This window comes from Camelus ferus, chromosome 16 (assembly GCF_009834535.1).
Source record: "Camelus ferus isolate YT-003-E chromosome 16, BCGSAC_Cfer_1.0, whole genome shotgun sequence".
In the NCBI taxonomy this organism is placed as follows: domain Eukaryota; kingdom Metazoa; phylum Chordata; class Mammalia; order Artiodactyla; family Camelidae; genus Camelus; species Camelus ferus.
The window spans coordinates 29,565,069-29,580,927 of record NC_045711.1 but is presented as its reverse complement, the minus strand read 5'-3'; the positions used below and the strand labels follow the sequence as shown (position 1 = coordinate 29,580,927).

At 35.5% G+C, this 15,859-nt stretch overlaps 1 protein-coding gene across 3 annotated transcripts in view; it reads right to left on the bottom strand.

Annotated features, from left to right (window-relative positions):
- The window catches only part of ABCA10 (ATP binding cassette subfamily A member 10), a 65,582-nt gene that overhangs the window by 8,132 nt on the left and 41,591 nt on the right, over positions 1–15,859 (bottom strand). For all 3 annotated transcript variants that reach the window (XM_032456984.1, XM_032456983.1, XM_032456985.1), the window contains 2 exons: positions 1,074–1,165; positions 268–388 (listed from right to left, as the gene is read on the bottom strand). In XM_032456984.1, coding sequence (XP_032312875.1) covers positions 268–388; positions 1,074–1,165 — 213 coding nt within the window. The remainder of the gene's footprint in view (positions 1–267; positions 389–1,073; positions 1,166–15,859) is intronic.

The window sequence follows — 15,859 nt, the reverse complement described above, 5'->3', positions numbered from 1 at the left end:
ATTTTGTTAAAGTTGCTAAAAATATCAAGAGTTCTCGAGTTGCACTGATGAATGAAGAATAAAACCCACAAAAAATGGAAGAAGAGAAACTTAAAAGAGTGATGATAGGACAAATACTTCAAAAGAGAATGATTTGAATATGACCTACAAATGGAAGTACTACAGAAACAAAAGCAAATTTCCACCCTGAAAACCAAGCTTATCCACTCTACAGGACAGGCTTCCCCAGCTTCAGAAATCATCAGGGGTTTGGTCGCTTGTTTTCACCTCATCCAAGTTTGAAGGAGCGAGTGCATTTTCTGTTTTCCTTCTTTCAGCTTGAACATCTTCATCTTCTTCTTCTGGCTCTTCTGGATTTGGATGACTTTCCTTTCTTCTTGGAGAGATTCTACAGAGAAAATAAAATAACATTAAAATGAAATCTAACTATACAAATACCAAGAGAATGTATCCTCAATTACTACTGTTCTTTGCTTTAAAAGAACACAGATGATTAATTTATTACCTACACCATTCCCTTGATAGTAATAATCTGCTCGTGTAGCCGCATCCAATGAAATACTCTGACTACTTCTTCTCTTTAAAATCTTTTATCTCATCTGTCTCCCAGCTCTCCAAGTTCTCTCAAATATAGACTTATCAGTCTTCTTAGTCTGTTGCCATTCAGATAATCATTACATTACATCATAAATGATCACCATAATTGGCTTTACTTGCCTTTTAAAAAAATTTCCCTGTGAAACCATTTTTCATCATTCTGTTTTCTACTCAGAAGCCTATACTTACAATAAGCTGGAGAAAAACAAGCTTTGATGCTTAACCACTGCATATACAGACGCACAAGATAAATACTCAACTTGCCTAAAATCAGTTAAGATCCATGACTTAGAAACTGCATTCAATTTAATCCTGATTTTTTGTTTTTCTTCTGTGGTTTTTTTTTCCAGAATAACACTGCCTAATGGACCTAGCTAAGAGTTGGATAGTAAATCCATTCAAATAAATTAATGTTCAATGTCCTGACTTAAACATTAAATATTTGGATTATATTCAGATGTTAATGTTCACCCAACCTGAAAACTGGATCTTTCCTCATTGTTTCTTTTCCGTACTTCATTTCCAGACACCTTATAACAAAAAGGAAAATGATGCTCTGAAGAAATGGCTAAAGGCAAAGAAAAATCGTTAGAATTAGCATCATCATGGGACTCAAACTCCGTGAGCAACATATGCCTTCTATCACTGAACATTTGATAATTTTCCTATAAAATTGAAAAAAATCTTTTGAAATACTTCTCACATGGAGAAGTTTACTCAAACCAACCTCTATGTATGTTGCCTACAAGAGACTTCAGCTCTAAGGACGCACACAGACTGAAAGTAAGGGACTGGAAAAAGGTATTCCATACAAATGGAAATGAAAAGAAAGCTTGGGTAGCACTACTTACTCAAAAAAGACTTTAAAACAAAGACTGTAGTTAGAGACAAAGAAGGACATTACATGATGATAAAGGGATCAAACATTTGCAAATATCCATGCACCCAACATAGAAGCACCTAAATACATAAAGTAAATATTAACAGACAAAAAGGGAGAATTAATGGTAATACAATAATAGTCAGGGACTTTAATGTTACACATCAATGCAGATCGTCCAGGCATAAAATCAGAAAAGAAACACTGATCTTAAATGACACATTAAAACAGATGGGCTTAACAGATACACATAGATAGTTCCATCCCAAAGCAGCAGAATATTTATTTTCAAGTGCACATGGAACATTTCCCAAAACAGAGAACACGCCTGGTCAAAAAACAAGCCTTGGTAAATTTAAGAAAACTGAAATCATATCAAGCATCTTTTCCAAACGCAACATTATGAGACTAGAAATCAACTGTAACAGAAAAAAACTGCAAAAAACACAAACATGCGGACGCTAAACAAAATGCTACTAAACAAGCAATGAAGAAGGGTCACTGAAGAAATCAAAAAGGAAATAAAAAAAAATACCTGGAGACAATGAAAAGAAAAGCACAATGATCTCATGGAAACAACTTAAATGTCCATCAATAGATGATTGGATAAAGAAGATGCGCAATATATATATCTATATACTTATATACATACACAATGGAATATTACTCAGCTATAAAAAAGAATGAAATAATGCCATTTGAAGCAACATGGATGGACCTAGAGATTATCATATTTAGTGAAGTAAGCCACACAGAGAAAGACAAATATCATATGATATCACTTATTTGTGGAATCTAAAAAAAAAGATACAAATTCTGTTTACAAACCAAAAACTGACTCACAGACATAGAAAACAAACTATAGTTACCAAAGTGGAAAGGGTGAGGCGGGATAAATTAGGGGATTAACAGACACACATTACTACATATAAAATAGACAAACAACAATGACCTATTCTATAGCACAGGGAACTATATTCGATTTTTTGAAATAACATATAATGGAAAAGAATCAAAAAAAAGAAAAAAAAAGTATGCATATGTATAACTGAATCATTTTGCTATAAAACTCAAACTCAAATTGTAAATCAACTACACTTCAATAAAAAAATTTTTTTAAAAGCACAACAATCTGAAATCTATGGAACACAGAAAGAGCAGTTCTAAGAGGGAGCTTTGTAGTGATACAAGCTTACCTAAGAAAACAAGAGAAGCTCAAATTAACAACCTAACCTTAAACCCAAAGGAACTAGGAAAAAAAAACAAATGAAATCCAAAGTTAATAGAAGGAAAAAATCATAAAGATCAGAGTAGAAATAAATGAAACAGAGACCAAAACAAAAAACAGAAAAAACCAATGAAACTAAGAGCTGGTTCTTTGAAATTGATAAATCTTTAGCCAGACTCATAAAGAAAAAAATGAGAGAGTTCAAGATGACAGAGTAGGAGGATGCTGAACTCATCTCCCCCAACAAATACATCAAAAATGCATACACATGTGGAATAATTCTCATGGAAATCTAACCAGAAACTGAAAAAAGAACTCCTATACAACCAAAGGTGCAAGAAAGATTTCCACATAGCTGAGTAGGACACAAAAAGGCATAAGGTTAGGACCTTTACCCCTAATAGGGATCTGAAATGAAGAGAAGGTTAGCATGGATGGTTCCTCGCCCTAGGGAGCAAGCGGGTCGAGCCGCAGACTGGGCATCCAGGGTCCTACACAGAGGAGACAGGCCCCCTTGGCTGTTGGGAGAACCAGTGGGACAGATCGAAAGGCTGGCAAAGCCTAGAATCTACTCATGAAGAGTGTATGGGTGCTGGCTTGCCCACAATCAGGACAGAGAGAGCTTTGCACTGGCAGCTTTCACCTTGCTACTCTCCTTAATCCAAATGGAGTGAAAACCTCAGCCCAAATCACTCCATATCACAGTTTGGCACGAGATCTGGACCAGCTGGACCCTGGGAAAACAGTCTACCTACATGGAGAAGCCTGGGGCGCCTGGGGTGGGATCTGGGTGGGGTGGTGGCAGCCACTGTCAGCACTCCCTTGGGCGGCACCACAGGAGCACACTGGCTTTTATCTCCCAGCCCTGTAAGCACTCTGGCCCCACCCACTCCATGCCACAGCTTAGTGCTGGATATGGACAGACAGGTCCTGGAAGAGTGCCATAGAGGCAGCCCATATCTCTGCCACCTCAATTCCTGCAACCACAACACCCCAACTCCCAGCACCAGCCTAGGGGATGCTCTGGCCCCACCTACCCCAAACTACTGCCTTGCACTAGATATGGGACAAACACAACACGGGAAGGGACACAACCTCGGGCTGCATTTCAGTGAAGCTGTACATGCACACAGAGGCAGCACATCAGTCCTCTGTGAGTGTATGAGTCTCACTTGTTTCTGTAATCATTCTCTTTAGGGCAGGAAACATACTCAAGAGGAACAGAGCCTGACTGAGCCTGACCATCAGGGCTTCTACTCCAAAAATTGGGGAGCAGACCACCCCTGACAGGGTGGCAACAGCCACAGAACAAAGAGGAAGTCCTGCTCACACCTTGAACAGGCTTTAGATCCTCCAACACCAACCACACCCCCTACGAAGGTGACAGTGGTCAGCACACCCTGAAAAAGATGTGGCTGGTGTCCATATCAAAATCAGCTCTAATACCAAAGACACTGGACACACACAGATTACACAGTGTGTAGTCTGAATTCAGACCCTGAATTCAAAACGGTAATAAACATGTTAACTGAATTAAGGAAGATTATCTATAGAAACAAAGATCTCTGTTAACAAGGAACTAGAAACTATAAAGATGAAGCAATCAAAAATAGATAATTCAATTTTTGAGATAAAAAAACAATCTAGAAGTAGTGAATAGCCATCTAAATGATACAGAAAGCAAGTAAATGATCTGGAAGACAGGATAATGGAAATAAGACAATCATAGACAGCAGACAGAAAAACAAATGAAAAAAATGAAACAACATACAAGATCTATCAGATAATATAAAATTTACCAACCTACACATAATAGGGGTTCCAGAAGGACAAGAGAGAGAGAAGCCAATCAAAAATGTATTTGAAGAAATTATGACTGAAAACTTCCCCAACCTGAAGAAGGAAACAGATATCCAGGTACAGGAAGCACAGAGGGTCCCAAACAAAGGGAACCCTAACAGACCCACATCAAGACATGTCATAATTGAAATGGTAAGAGTTAAAAGATAAAGAGAGAAGTCTAAAAGCAGCAAGAGAAAAACAAAGAGACATTTACAAGGGAACCATAAGGCTATCAGTTGATTTCTCTGGAGAAACTTTGCAGGCCAGAAGGGAGTGGCAAGATATATTCAAAGTCCTGAAAGGGAAAAGCCTGTAACCTAGGCACTCTACCAGCAAGGTTATCATTTTGAATAGAAGGAGAGATAAAGAATTTATTAGACAAGCAGAAACTAAAAGAATTCAGCACTACTAAGTCTACCCTAAGAGAAATATTGAAAGGTCTTCTCTAAGTGGAAAAAAGCAAGGAAAGGGAAAGGGAAAATCACAACAGGAAAGGCAAATATATAGCAAATATAAATTACTATATATTTCACTTAAATTAGCTAATTCACTTAAATTAGCCAGTATATAGATTGAAAAAGAAAAAAATTATAGAAGTGATTATGCCTATAATAAACAATAAACAGATGAACACAAAGATGTAAACTGGGACATTAAAATCACAAAATGTGATGGAGGGGAGTATAAAAATGCAGAACTTTCAGAATGTGACTGAACTTGAATGACTATCAGTTTAAACCAAGTAGTTACTGTTATGGGTTAACATATATGAACCTATGGTAACCACAAATTACAATCATATAAAAGATTCACAAAAACAAAAACAAAAACAAAACAAAACAAAAAAAACAAGAAAGAAACTCAAACATAGAAGAACCACAATAACAACCACAAAAAAAACTAGAAAATAAGGCTTAAAATGGCAATAGGTTCATACCTGTGAATAATTACTTTAAATGTCAGTGAATTAATGCTACAATTAAAAGACATCCAGTGGCTGATCAGATAATGAAATAAGAATCTGCAATAAGCCACCCACAGGAGACTCACTTCACATTAAAGACACATACAGCCTGAAAGTCAAGGCATAGAAAAAGGTATTTCAAGTAAATGGAAATGACAAGAAAGCAGTAGTAATAGTACTCATATCAGACAAAACAAACTTTAAGACAAAAGCCATAAAGAAAGACAAAGAAGGGCATTATATAATGATAAAGCAATCAACAGAAGAAGAGAGTATTACACTCATTAGCATACACACACCTAATATAGGAGCACCTAAATACATAAAACAAACATAAACAGACATAAAGAGAGAAACTGGCAATAATACAATAATAGCAGGAGACTTTAATACCCACTGACATCAACAGGCAGATCATCCAGACAGAAAATCATTAAGGCAGTAGAGATCCTAAATGGCACAACAGACCAGCTGGACTTAATTGAACTCAACAAGACACTACATCCAAAAAAAGCAGAATATGCATTATTTTCAAGTGCACATGGAACATTCTCCAGGATAGACCACCTAATTTGTCACAGAACAAGCCTTAGCAAATTTAACAGGATAAAAATTATACTAAGCATCTTTTCCAACCACAGGGGCATGAAACTAGAAATCAACTACAGAAAGAAAAACAAGAAAAGAACAAACATTTGGAGACTAAACAAAATACTACTAAAAAACAAATGAGCCAATGATGAAATCAAAGAAGAAATCAAGAAATACCTCAAGACAAACAAAATCTTACAAAATGTATGGAATGCAGCAAAAGCAGTTCTAAGACGGAAGTTCATAGGGATATAGACCTTCCTCAAGAAACAAGAAAAATCTCAAATCAACAACTCAACCTACTAGCTAAAATTATAAAAAGAAGAACAAACAAAGCTCAAAGTCAGCAGAAGAAAGAAAATAATAAAACTCAGAGAGTAAATAAATAAAATAGAGACCAAAAAATCAGTAGAAAAGATCAATGAAAAACCAAGAGCTTGGTTTTTTTTTTTAAAGATAAACAAAATTGATAAACCTTGAGCTAGTCTCACCAAGAATAGAGGACCCAAAAAAACAAAATCAAAAATGAAAGAGGAGAAATAACAACTGATACCACAGAGATATAAAAAATCATGAGACTACTACAGTTATATGCTAGCAAACTGAAAACCCTAGAAGAAACGGACAAATTTCTAGAAAGGTGTACCTGCCAAGCTCTGAGTCAAGATCATAAACAAACTGATAACTAGAAGCAAAACAGAATCTGTAGATTAAGGGGCGAAAAAAAAAACCTCCCTACAAACAAAAATGTCCAGGACCAGATGGCTTCACAGGTGATTTCTACCAAACATATAAAGAAGAACTTATAAGGGGGATGGAGGGAGGGTATAGCTCAGTGGCAGAGCACATGCATAGCATACATGAGGTCCTGGGTTCAATCCCCACTACCTCCATTAAAAAAATAACACTAGTAAGTAAATAAACCTAAATACCTCCTCCCCAAACAAACAAACAAAAAATAACTTAAACATACCCTTTTCAAACTATTCAGAACACTGATGAGGAGAGAACGCTCCCAAATTCATTCTATGAGGCCACCATTACCTTGATACCAAACCAGACAAAAATACTACAAAAAAAGAAAATAACAGGTTAGTATTACTGATGAACATGGATGCAAAAATCCTCAACAAAATATTAGCAAAGTGAATCCAACAATACATTAAAAAGGATTAAACACTATGACCAAGTGGGATTTAGCCCAGGGATGAAAGGATTTTTTTATATCTGCATATCAGTCAGTGTGATACACCACATTAACAAACTGAAGAATAAAAACCAAATGATGAAATCAATAGATGCAGAAAAAGCTTGTGATAAAATTCAATATCCATTTATGATTAAAAACTCTCCAGGAAGTAGGCAGAGAACATACCTCAACATAATTAAGGCCATATATGACAAATCCACAGCTAACATCATACTCAAGCAAAAAGCTGAAAGCCTTCTTGTTAAATTCAGAAACAAGACAAAGATGCCCACTCTCATCACTTTTATTCAACATGGTATTCAAAGTGCTAGCCACAGCAAAAATCAGACAAGAAAAAGAAATAAAAGAAGTCCAAATTGGAAGGAAGAAATAAAACTGTCACCTTTGCAGATGGCATGATACTCTACATAGAAAACCCTAAAGATACCAAAAAAAAAAAAAACCCCAAAATACTACTAGAGCTCATCAATGAATTCAATGAAGTTGCAAGATACAAAATTAATATACATATATATGTTGCATTTCTATACACTAAAAACGAACTATCAGAAAGAGAAATTAAAGAAAAAACTCCACTTACCACTGCATAAAAAAGGACAAAATACCTAAGAATAAACATACCTATGAGAGTAAAAGACCTATAGTCGGAAAACTATAAGACACTGATGAAAGAAACTGAAGATGACACAAACATATACCACGTTTATGGATTGAAAGAAACAATATTGTTAAAATGATAACAATCTACAGATTCAATACAATCCCTATCAAAATGCCCATGACACTTTTCACAAAACTAGAACAAATAATTTCTAAAGTTTGTATGGAGATACAAAAGACCCTGAATAGCTAAAATAGTCTTTAGGAAAAAACAAAGCTAGAGGCATCATGCTCCCTGACTTCAGACTATAATACAAAGCTACAGTAATCAAAACAGTATGATACCGGCACAAAAACAGACACTTAGATCAATGGCACACAAGATCAATAGCCCAGAAATAAACCCACAATTATATGGTCAATTAATCTATGAAAAAGGAGGCAAGAATATACAGTGTGGAAAAGACAGCCTCTTCAATAAACGGTTTTGAGAAAACTGGACAGCTACATGTAAAAAAATTAAACTGGACTACTACTTCACACCATATGCAAAAAATAAAGTCAAAATGGATTAAATACTTAAATGTAAGACCTGAAACCATAAATTTCTAGAGGAAACCATAGTATGCTCTTTGACTGCAGTCTCAGAAATAGATTTTGGATATGTCTCTTCAGGCAACGGAAACAAAAACAGAAAGAAATAAATGAGCGGATGAGGCCAAGATGGCAGAGTAGTATGATGTTCGTGGCTCACCCTCTCGCACAGATACACCAAGACTCACATCCACGGACCCACTCAGCCAACCAGAGCACCTGCGGAACTCCGACAGAACACTGTCCTCTTCAAAAGACAAAGACACCAAAAATCTGGTAGGAGAAAGGAAAAAAAGAAAGACGGAGTGACCGGCGCCAGGAGACAGCTGGTGGCCCCCTGCCCTTCCAGCAGGAACGCTGTGCTGGGAGGTGGCGTGATCTGCTTGTCGACAGGCACTGGGAACAGCACAGACGAGGGCACCAACAGAGGGCCTCTGGAAACAGCAAGCTGAGCTCGTGAAACAGGGCAAAGACATAAAGATTTCTCATTAAGGGCACACAGTCTCCAGGAGAACACCCCCCCCTTTTTTTTTTATCTGTTTTTACCTGTTGTATTTTCTATTACCTTTTTAATTTTTGCTTTTTAAACAATTATATATCCTCCCAGTTTTAATCCCTTTTAAATTTTTTTAAAATAATATTATTATTATTTTAAAAAATCCACATCATGTCATTTTTCTCTCTCTTGGTTTTGATCTCCTGTTATTGATTATACACAGGTATCAAATATTTTTCTTCCTCTTTTCTCCTTTTATAAAGGTTTTTAAGAGACGTCTCAACCTGATTGCTATTCTGATTCACCTTGCTCTTCAATTATTCATTATACACTGTTTTCAAACCTTTTTCTCCTCCCCTTTTTCAGAATTCTCTCTTTATCATATCTTTAACGGTTCTATTTTTTATTCTCTTTTTAATTTCTACTTTCTAAACAATTGCATATGCTGCTAGTTTTAATTCCTTTTTAAATTTTTCTTTCTAAACAATTGTATATGCTTCTAGTTCTAATTCCTTTAAAATTTTTCTTTTAAAGAAGTTATATTATTATTTTTTGAAAAAATCCACCTGATTTCAATATCATTTCTTTGGGGTTTGATCTCCTGTTATTGATTATGAATAGGTTTCAAATATCGTTTTTCAATCTTTTTTCTTTTTTTAAAAGGGTTTTTAAAAAAGACCTCTTAACTCGAATGCTAGTCTGACTCAAATTGCACCTCTATAACTGATTATACACTGTTTTCAAACCTTCTTTTCTCCTGTTTTAAAAAATTCTCTTTCTCTCTCTCTCCTTTTTTTATTTTTTAAGTTTTATTTCTACATAGGCATTAGATAGATAAATAAATAAACTCCTTTAAGGACCACAACATATAACTGATACTTCATAAGTCACAGTGCCAGAGAGAGATGAGCAAGATGAAGAAGCAGAGAAACTATTCCCAATTAAAAGAACAAGAGAAACCCCCTGAAAGAACGATAAATGAAATAGACATCAATAGCCTACTAGATCAAGATTTCAAAAAAGGGGTGATCAAAGTATTGAAGGAACTTAAAAGAGAGAGTCTTTAGAGATATAAAATATGTCAAAAATGAAATCAAAGCTATGAAGAAGAACCAAGTAGAATTGGTAAACTCATTGGCTGAGATGAGAATGGATCTAAAAGCTGTGCAAAGAAGACTAGATAATGCAGAGGAACATATTAGTGACCTAGAAGACAGGACAACAGAAAGCACCCAATCAGAACAGCTACAAGATAAACAAATAAAAAGAAATGAAAATAGTATAAGGGACCTATAGGATAATATAAAGCATGCAAATCTTCGCATAATAGGGGTCCCAGAAGGGGAAGAAAGATCAAAGGTGATTGAAAAGGTTTTTGAAGAAATCATGACTGAAAACTTCCCAAACTTAAAGAAGGAAATCAGATAACCAAGTACAGGAAGTTCAAAGGATCCCAAACAGGAAGAACCCAAACAGACCCACACCAAGACATATCATAATCGAGATGGCCAGAGTCAAGGATAAAGAAATGATCCTAAAGACAGCAAGAGAAAAGCAAAGAGTAAGTTACAAGGGAATCCCCATAAGGCTCTCAGTGGATTCCTTTACACAAACACTACAGGCCAGAAGGGAGTGGCAAGATATATTCAAAGTGCTGAATGAAAAAAAGATACAGCCTAGGATACTTTATCCAGCAAGGCTATCCTTTAGAATAGAAGGAGACATAAAGAATTTCAAAGATGAGCAAAAACTAAAGGAGTTTCCCAACACTAAACCCATGCTAAAAGAAATATTGAAATGTCTACTCTAAATAGAAAAGCAGCAGGATGCTACAGAAATGAGAAACTCATAACTGGAAAGGTGATAACTCAAGAATTACAAACAAAACAAACATGAAATTGTAAAAGAAGACATTGAAATCATTAAGAGTGGGAGAGGGAGGCAGGAAAGTACGGAATTTTTTTTTTCTTTCTTTTTTAAATTTTTTGTTTTTGGTAGGATGGGTTTGAGATATAGCGATGGGCTAACAGACTTACAGAAAAGGGTAACCACAAGCCAAAAACTTACAAGGGAGTCACAAAAACTAAATAAAATCTATCATACTACAAAGGAAAATTACCAAACCACAAAAGGAAGAAGAAAGGAACAAAGAGGAAATATCAAATCAATTGCAAAGGTAAGTTCAAAATGGCAATAAACACACATCTATCATTATTTACTGTAAATGTTAATGGACTAAATGCTCCAGTCAAAAGACACAGAATGGCAGACTGGATAATAGAGCAAGAACCTTCAATATGCTGCATACAAGAGACCCACTTTAGGGAGAAGGACACATATAGATTGAGAGTGAAAGGATGGAAAAGGATATTCCATGCAAATGGAAAAGCCAAAAAAGCAGGTGTTGCAGTACTGATTTCAGACAAAATAGACTTTAAAACAAAGGCCATAAAGAAAGATAAAGAAGGATATTTTATAGTGATTAAAGGAAGGATACAAGACGAGGATATCACACTTGTTAATATATATGCACCCAATACAGGAGCACCTAAGTACATAAAACAATTACTAACAGAGATAAAGGGGGATACTGATGGGAATACAATCATAGTTGGAGATTTTACCACCACATTAACATCACTAGACAGATCTTCCAGACAGAAAATAAATAAGGCAACAGAGAAATTAAATTATACAACAGAAAAATTAGATTTGGTGGATATTTTCAGAGCATTACACCCCCCAAAAATAGGGTATACATTCTTTTCAAGTGCACATGGAACATTTTCCAGGACTGATCATGTACCTGCGCACAAAAGAAACCTCAACAATTTTAAGAAGATAGAAATTATCTCAAGCATCTTTACTGATCACAATGCCATGAAACTAGAAATCAACAACAGAGAAACAAAGAATAGAAAAAAAGGAAAGCATGGAGATTAAACAATACGCTATCAAAAAACCAATGGGTCAATGAGGAAATCAAAGTTGAAATTAAAAAATACCTTGAGACAAATGACAATGAAAGCACAACCACACAAAATTTATGGGACACAGCAAAGGCAGTGCTAAGAGGGAAGTTTATAGAGATACAGGCCTTCCTCAAAAAAGAAGAACAATCTCAAATAAACAATTTAACCCACCAGCTGAGAGAACTAGAAAAAGAAGAACAAAAAACCCCAAAAGGCAGCAGAAGGAAGGAACTTATAAAGATCAGGGAGGAAATAAATAAAATAGAAATTAAAAAACCATAGAAAAAATCAATCAAACCAAAAGCTGGTTTTTTGAAAAAGTAAATAAAATCGACAAACCTCTGACCAAACTCACAAAGAAGAAAAAAGAGAGAGCACAAATCAGCAAAATAAGAATGGAAAATGGAGAAATTTCCGGAGAAATTTCAACAAATAAAATAGAAATATAGAATATCATACAAGAATATTATGAAAAACTATATGGAACCAAACTGGAAAACCTAGAGGAGATGGACAAGTTTCTGGAAACATACTGTCCACCACGACCGAATCAAGAAGAAACTGACCACTTGAACAAACTGATCACTAGAAATGAAATCGTAACAGCAATAAAAAACCTCCCTACAAATAAAAGTCCAGGACCAGACAGCTTCACTGGGGAATTCTACCAAACATACAAAGAAGAACTCATACCAGTCCTTCTCAAACTCTTCCAGAAGACTGAAAAGGAGGGAATACTCCCAAACTCATTCTATGAAGCCACCATCACTCTGATATCAAAACCAGGCAAAGACACTACCAAAAAAGAGAATTATAGGTCAGTATCACTGATGAACATAGACACCAAAATCCTCACCAAAATATTAGCAAATAGAATCCAACAACACATAAAAAAGATTATACATCATGACCAAGTGGGGTTCATACTAGGATCACAAGGGTGGTTCAACATATGCAAATCAATCAATGTAATGCCTCACATTAACAAGAGAAAGGACAAAAACCACATGATCATGTCAATCGATGCAGAAAAAGCATCTGATAAAATTCAACACCTGTTTATGATAAAAACTCTCACCAAAGTGGGTATAGAGGGAACATATCTCAATGTAATAAAAGCTATATATGACAAACCTACAGCCAGCATAGTACTCAACAGTGAAAAACTCAAAAGCTTCCCACTAAAATCTGGGACAAGACAAGGATGCCCACCATCACCACTCCTATTCAACACAGTCTTGGAAGTCCTAGCCACAGCAATCAGACAAGCGAGACAAATAAAAGGGATCCAAATTAGAAAAGAAAAGGTAAAAGTGTCACTATATGCCGATGACATGTTACTATATATAGAAAACCCTAAAAGGCCCACACAAAAACTACTAGAGCTGATGGAAGAATTCAGCAAGGTAGCAGGTTACAAGATTAATGTTCAAAAAGCAGTTGCATTTCTTTACACTAACAATGAATCAACAGAAAAAGAAAGTAAAGAAACAATCCCCTTTAAAATAGTACCCAAAGTAATAAAATACCTAGGAATAAATCTAACCAAGGAGGTGACACATTTATACACAGAAAACTATAAACCATTGATGAAGGAAATTAAAGAAGACTTTAAAAAATGGAAAGATATCCCACGCTCTTGGATTGGAAGAATCAATATTGTTAAAATGGTCACACTGCCCAAGGCAATCTACAGATTTAATGCAGTCCCTATCAAATTACACAGGACTTATTTCACAGAACTAGAACAAATCATAATAAAATTTATACGGAACTATCAAAGACCTAGAATTGCCAAAGCATTACTGAAGAGAAAGAAAGAGGCCAGAGGAATAAGTATCCCAGACTTCAGACAATACTATAGAGCTACAGTCATCAAGACAGCATGGTATTGGTACCAAAACAGACATATAGACCAATGGAACAGAATAGAGAGCCCAGAAATGAACCCACAAACTTTTGGTCAACTCATCTTCGACAAAGGAGGCAAGAATATACAATGGAATAAAGACAGTCTCTTCAGCAAATGGTGTTGGGAAAACTGGACAGCAGCATGTAAAACAATGAAGCTAGAACACTCCCTTACACCATATACAAAAATCAACTCAAAATGGATTAAAGACTTAAACATAAGACAAGATACAATAAACCTCCTAGAGGAAAACATAGGCAAAACATTATCTGACATACATTTCAAAAATTTTCTCCTAGAAGAAATAAAAGCAAGAATAAACAAATGGGACCTAATGAAACTTACAAGCTTCTGCACAGCAAAGGAAACCAGAAATAAAACAAGAAGAAAACCTACGGAATGGGAGAAAATTTTTGCAAGTGAAACCGACAAAGGCTTGATCTCCAGAATATATAAGCAGCTCATACGACTCAATAACAAAAAACTAAACAACCCAATCCAAAAATGGTCAGAAGACCTAAACAAGCAATTCTCCAAGGAAGACATACAAATGATCAAAAAGCACATGAAAAAATGCTCAATATCACTAATTATCAGAGAAATGCAAATCAAAACTACAATGAGGTATCACCTCACTCCAGTCAGAATGACCATCATTCAAAAATCCACAAATGACAAATGCTGGAGAGGCTGTGGAGAAAGGGGAACCCTCCTACACTGCTGGTGGGAATGCAGTTTGGTGCAGCCACTAGGGAAAACAGTGTGGAGATTCCTCAAAAGACTAGGAATAGACTTACCATATGACCCAGGAATCCCACTCCTGGGCTTGTATCCAGAAGGAAGCCTACTTCAGGATGACACCTGCACCCCAATGTTCATAGCAGCACTATTTACAATAGCCAAAACATGGAAACAGCCTAAATGTCCATCAACAGGTGACTGGATAAAGAAGAGGTGCTATATTTATACAATGGAATACTACTCAGCCATAAAAACCGACAACATAATGCCATTTGCAGCAACATGGATGCTCCTGGAGAATGTCATTCTAAGTGAAGTAAGCCAGAAAGAGAAAGAAAAATACCATATGAGATCGCTCATATATGGAATCTAAAAACAAACAAACAAACAAACAAACAAAGCATAAATACAAAACAGAAACAGACTCATAGACATAGAATACAAACCTGTGGTTGCCAAGGGGGCAGAGTGTGGGAAGGGATAGATGGGATTTCAAAATTGTAGAACAGATAAACAAGATTATACTCTATAGCACAGGGAAATATACACAAGATCTTATGTAGCTCACAGAGAAAAAAATGTGACAAAGACTATATGTATGTTCATGTATAACTGAAAAATTGTGTTCTACACTGGAATTTGACACAACATTGTAAAATGACCATAACTCAATAAAAAATGTTTAAAAATGTAAAATTTAAAAGAACCATAGAATGTACAACACCAAAAATGAATTCTAACATTAACTATGGACTCTATGTGATAATGACATTAATGGAGTTAGGAAAACTGGGTATCCACATGCAAAAGAATAAAATTGGACCCTTATCTTACACCATGTGCAAAAATTAACTCAAAATAGATTAAAGATCTAAATGTAAGATTGAAAAATATAAAACTCCCAGAAATAAATAAGGGAAAAGCTTCATGATATTGCACTTGGCAATGATTTCTTGGCTATGACAGGAAAAGCATGCGCAACAAAAGTAGAAATTGAGAAATGAGACTACACTGAACTTGAAAAACTTTTATGCATTAAAAGACACAATCAACAGAGTGACAAGCAACCTACAGAATGGCAGAAATGTTTGCAAATTACACGTTTGATAAGGCCTTAATACCCAGAATATATAAAGAACTCCCAGAATTCAACAACAGCAAAAACCAAATAACCCAATTTAAAAAATGAGCAAAGGACTTAAATAAACATTTCTTAAGATGATATAAAAATG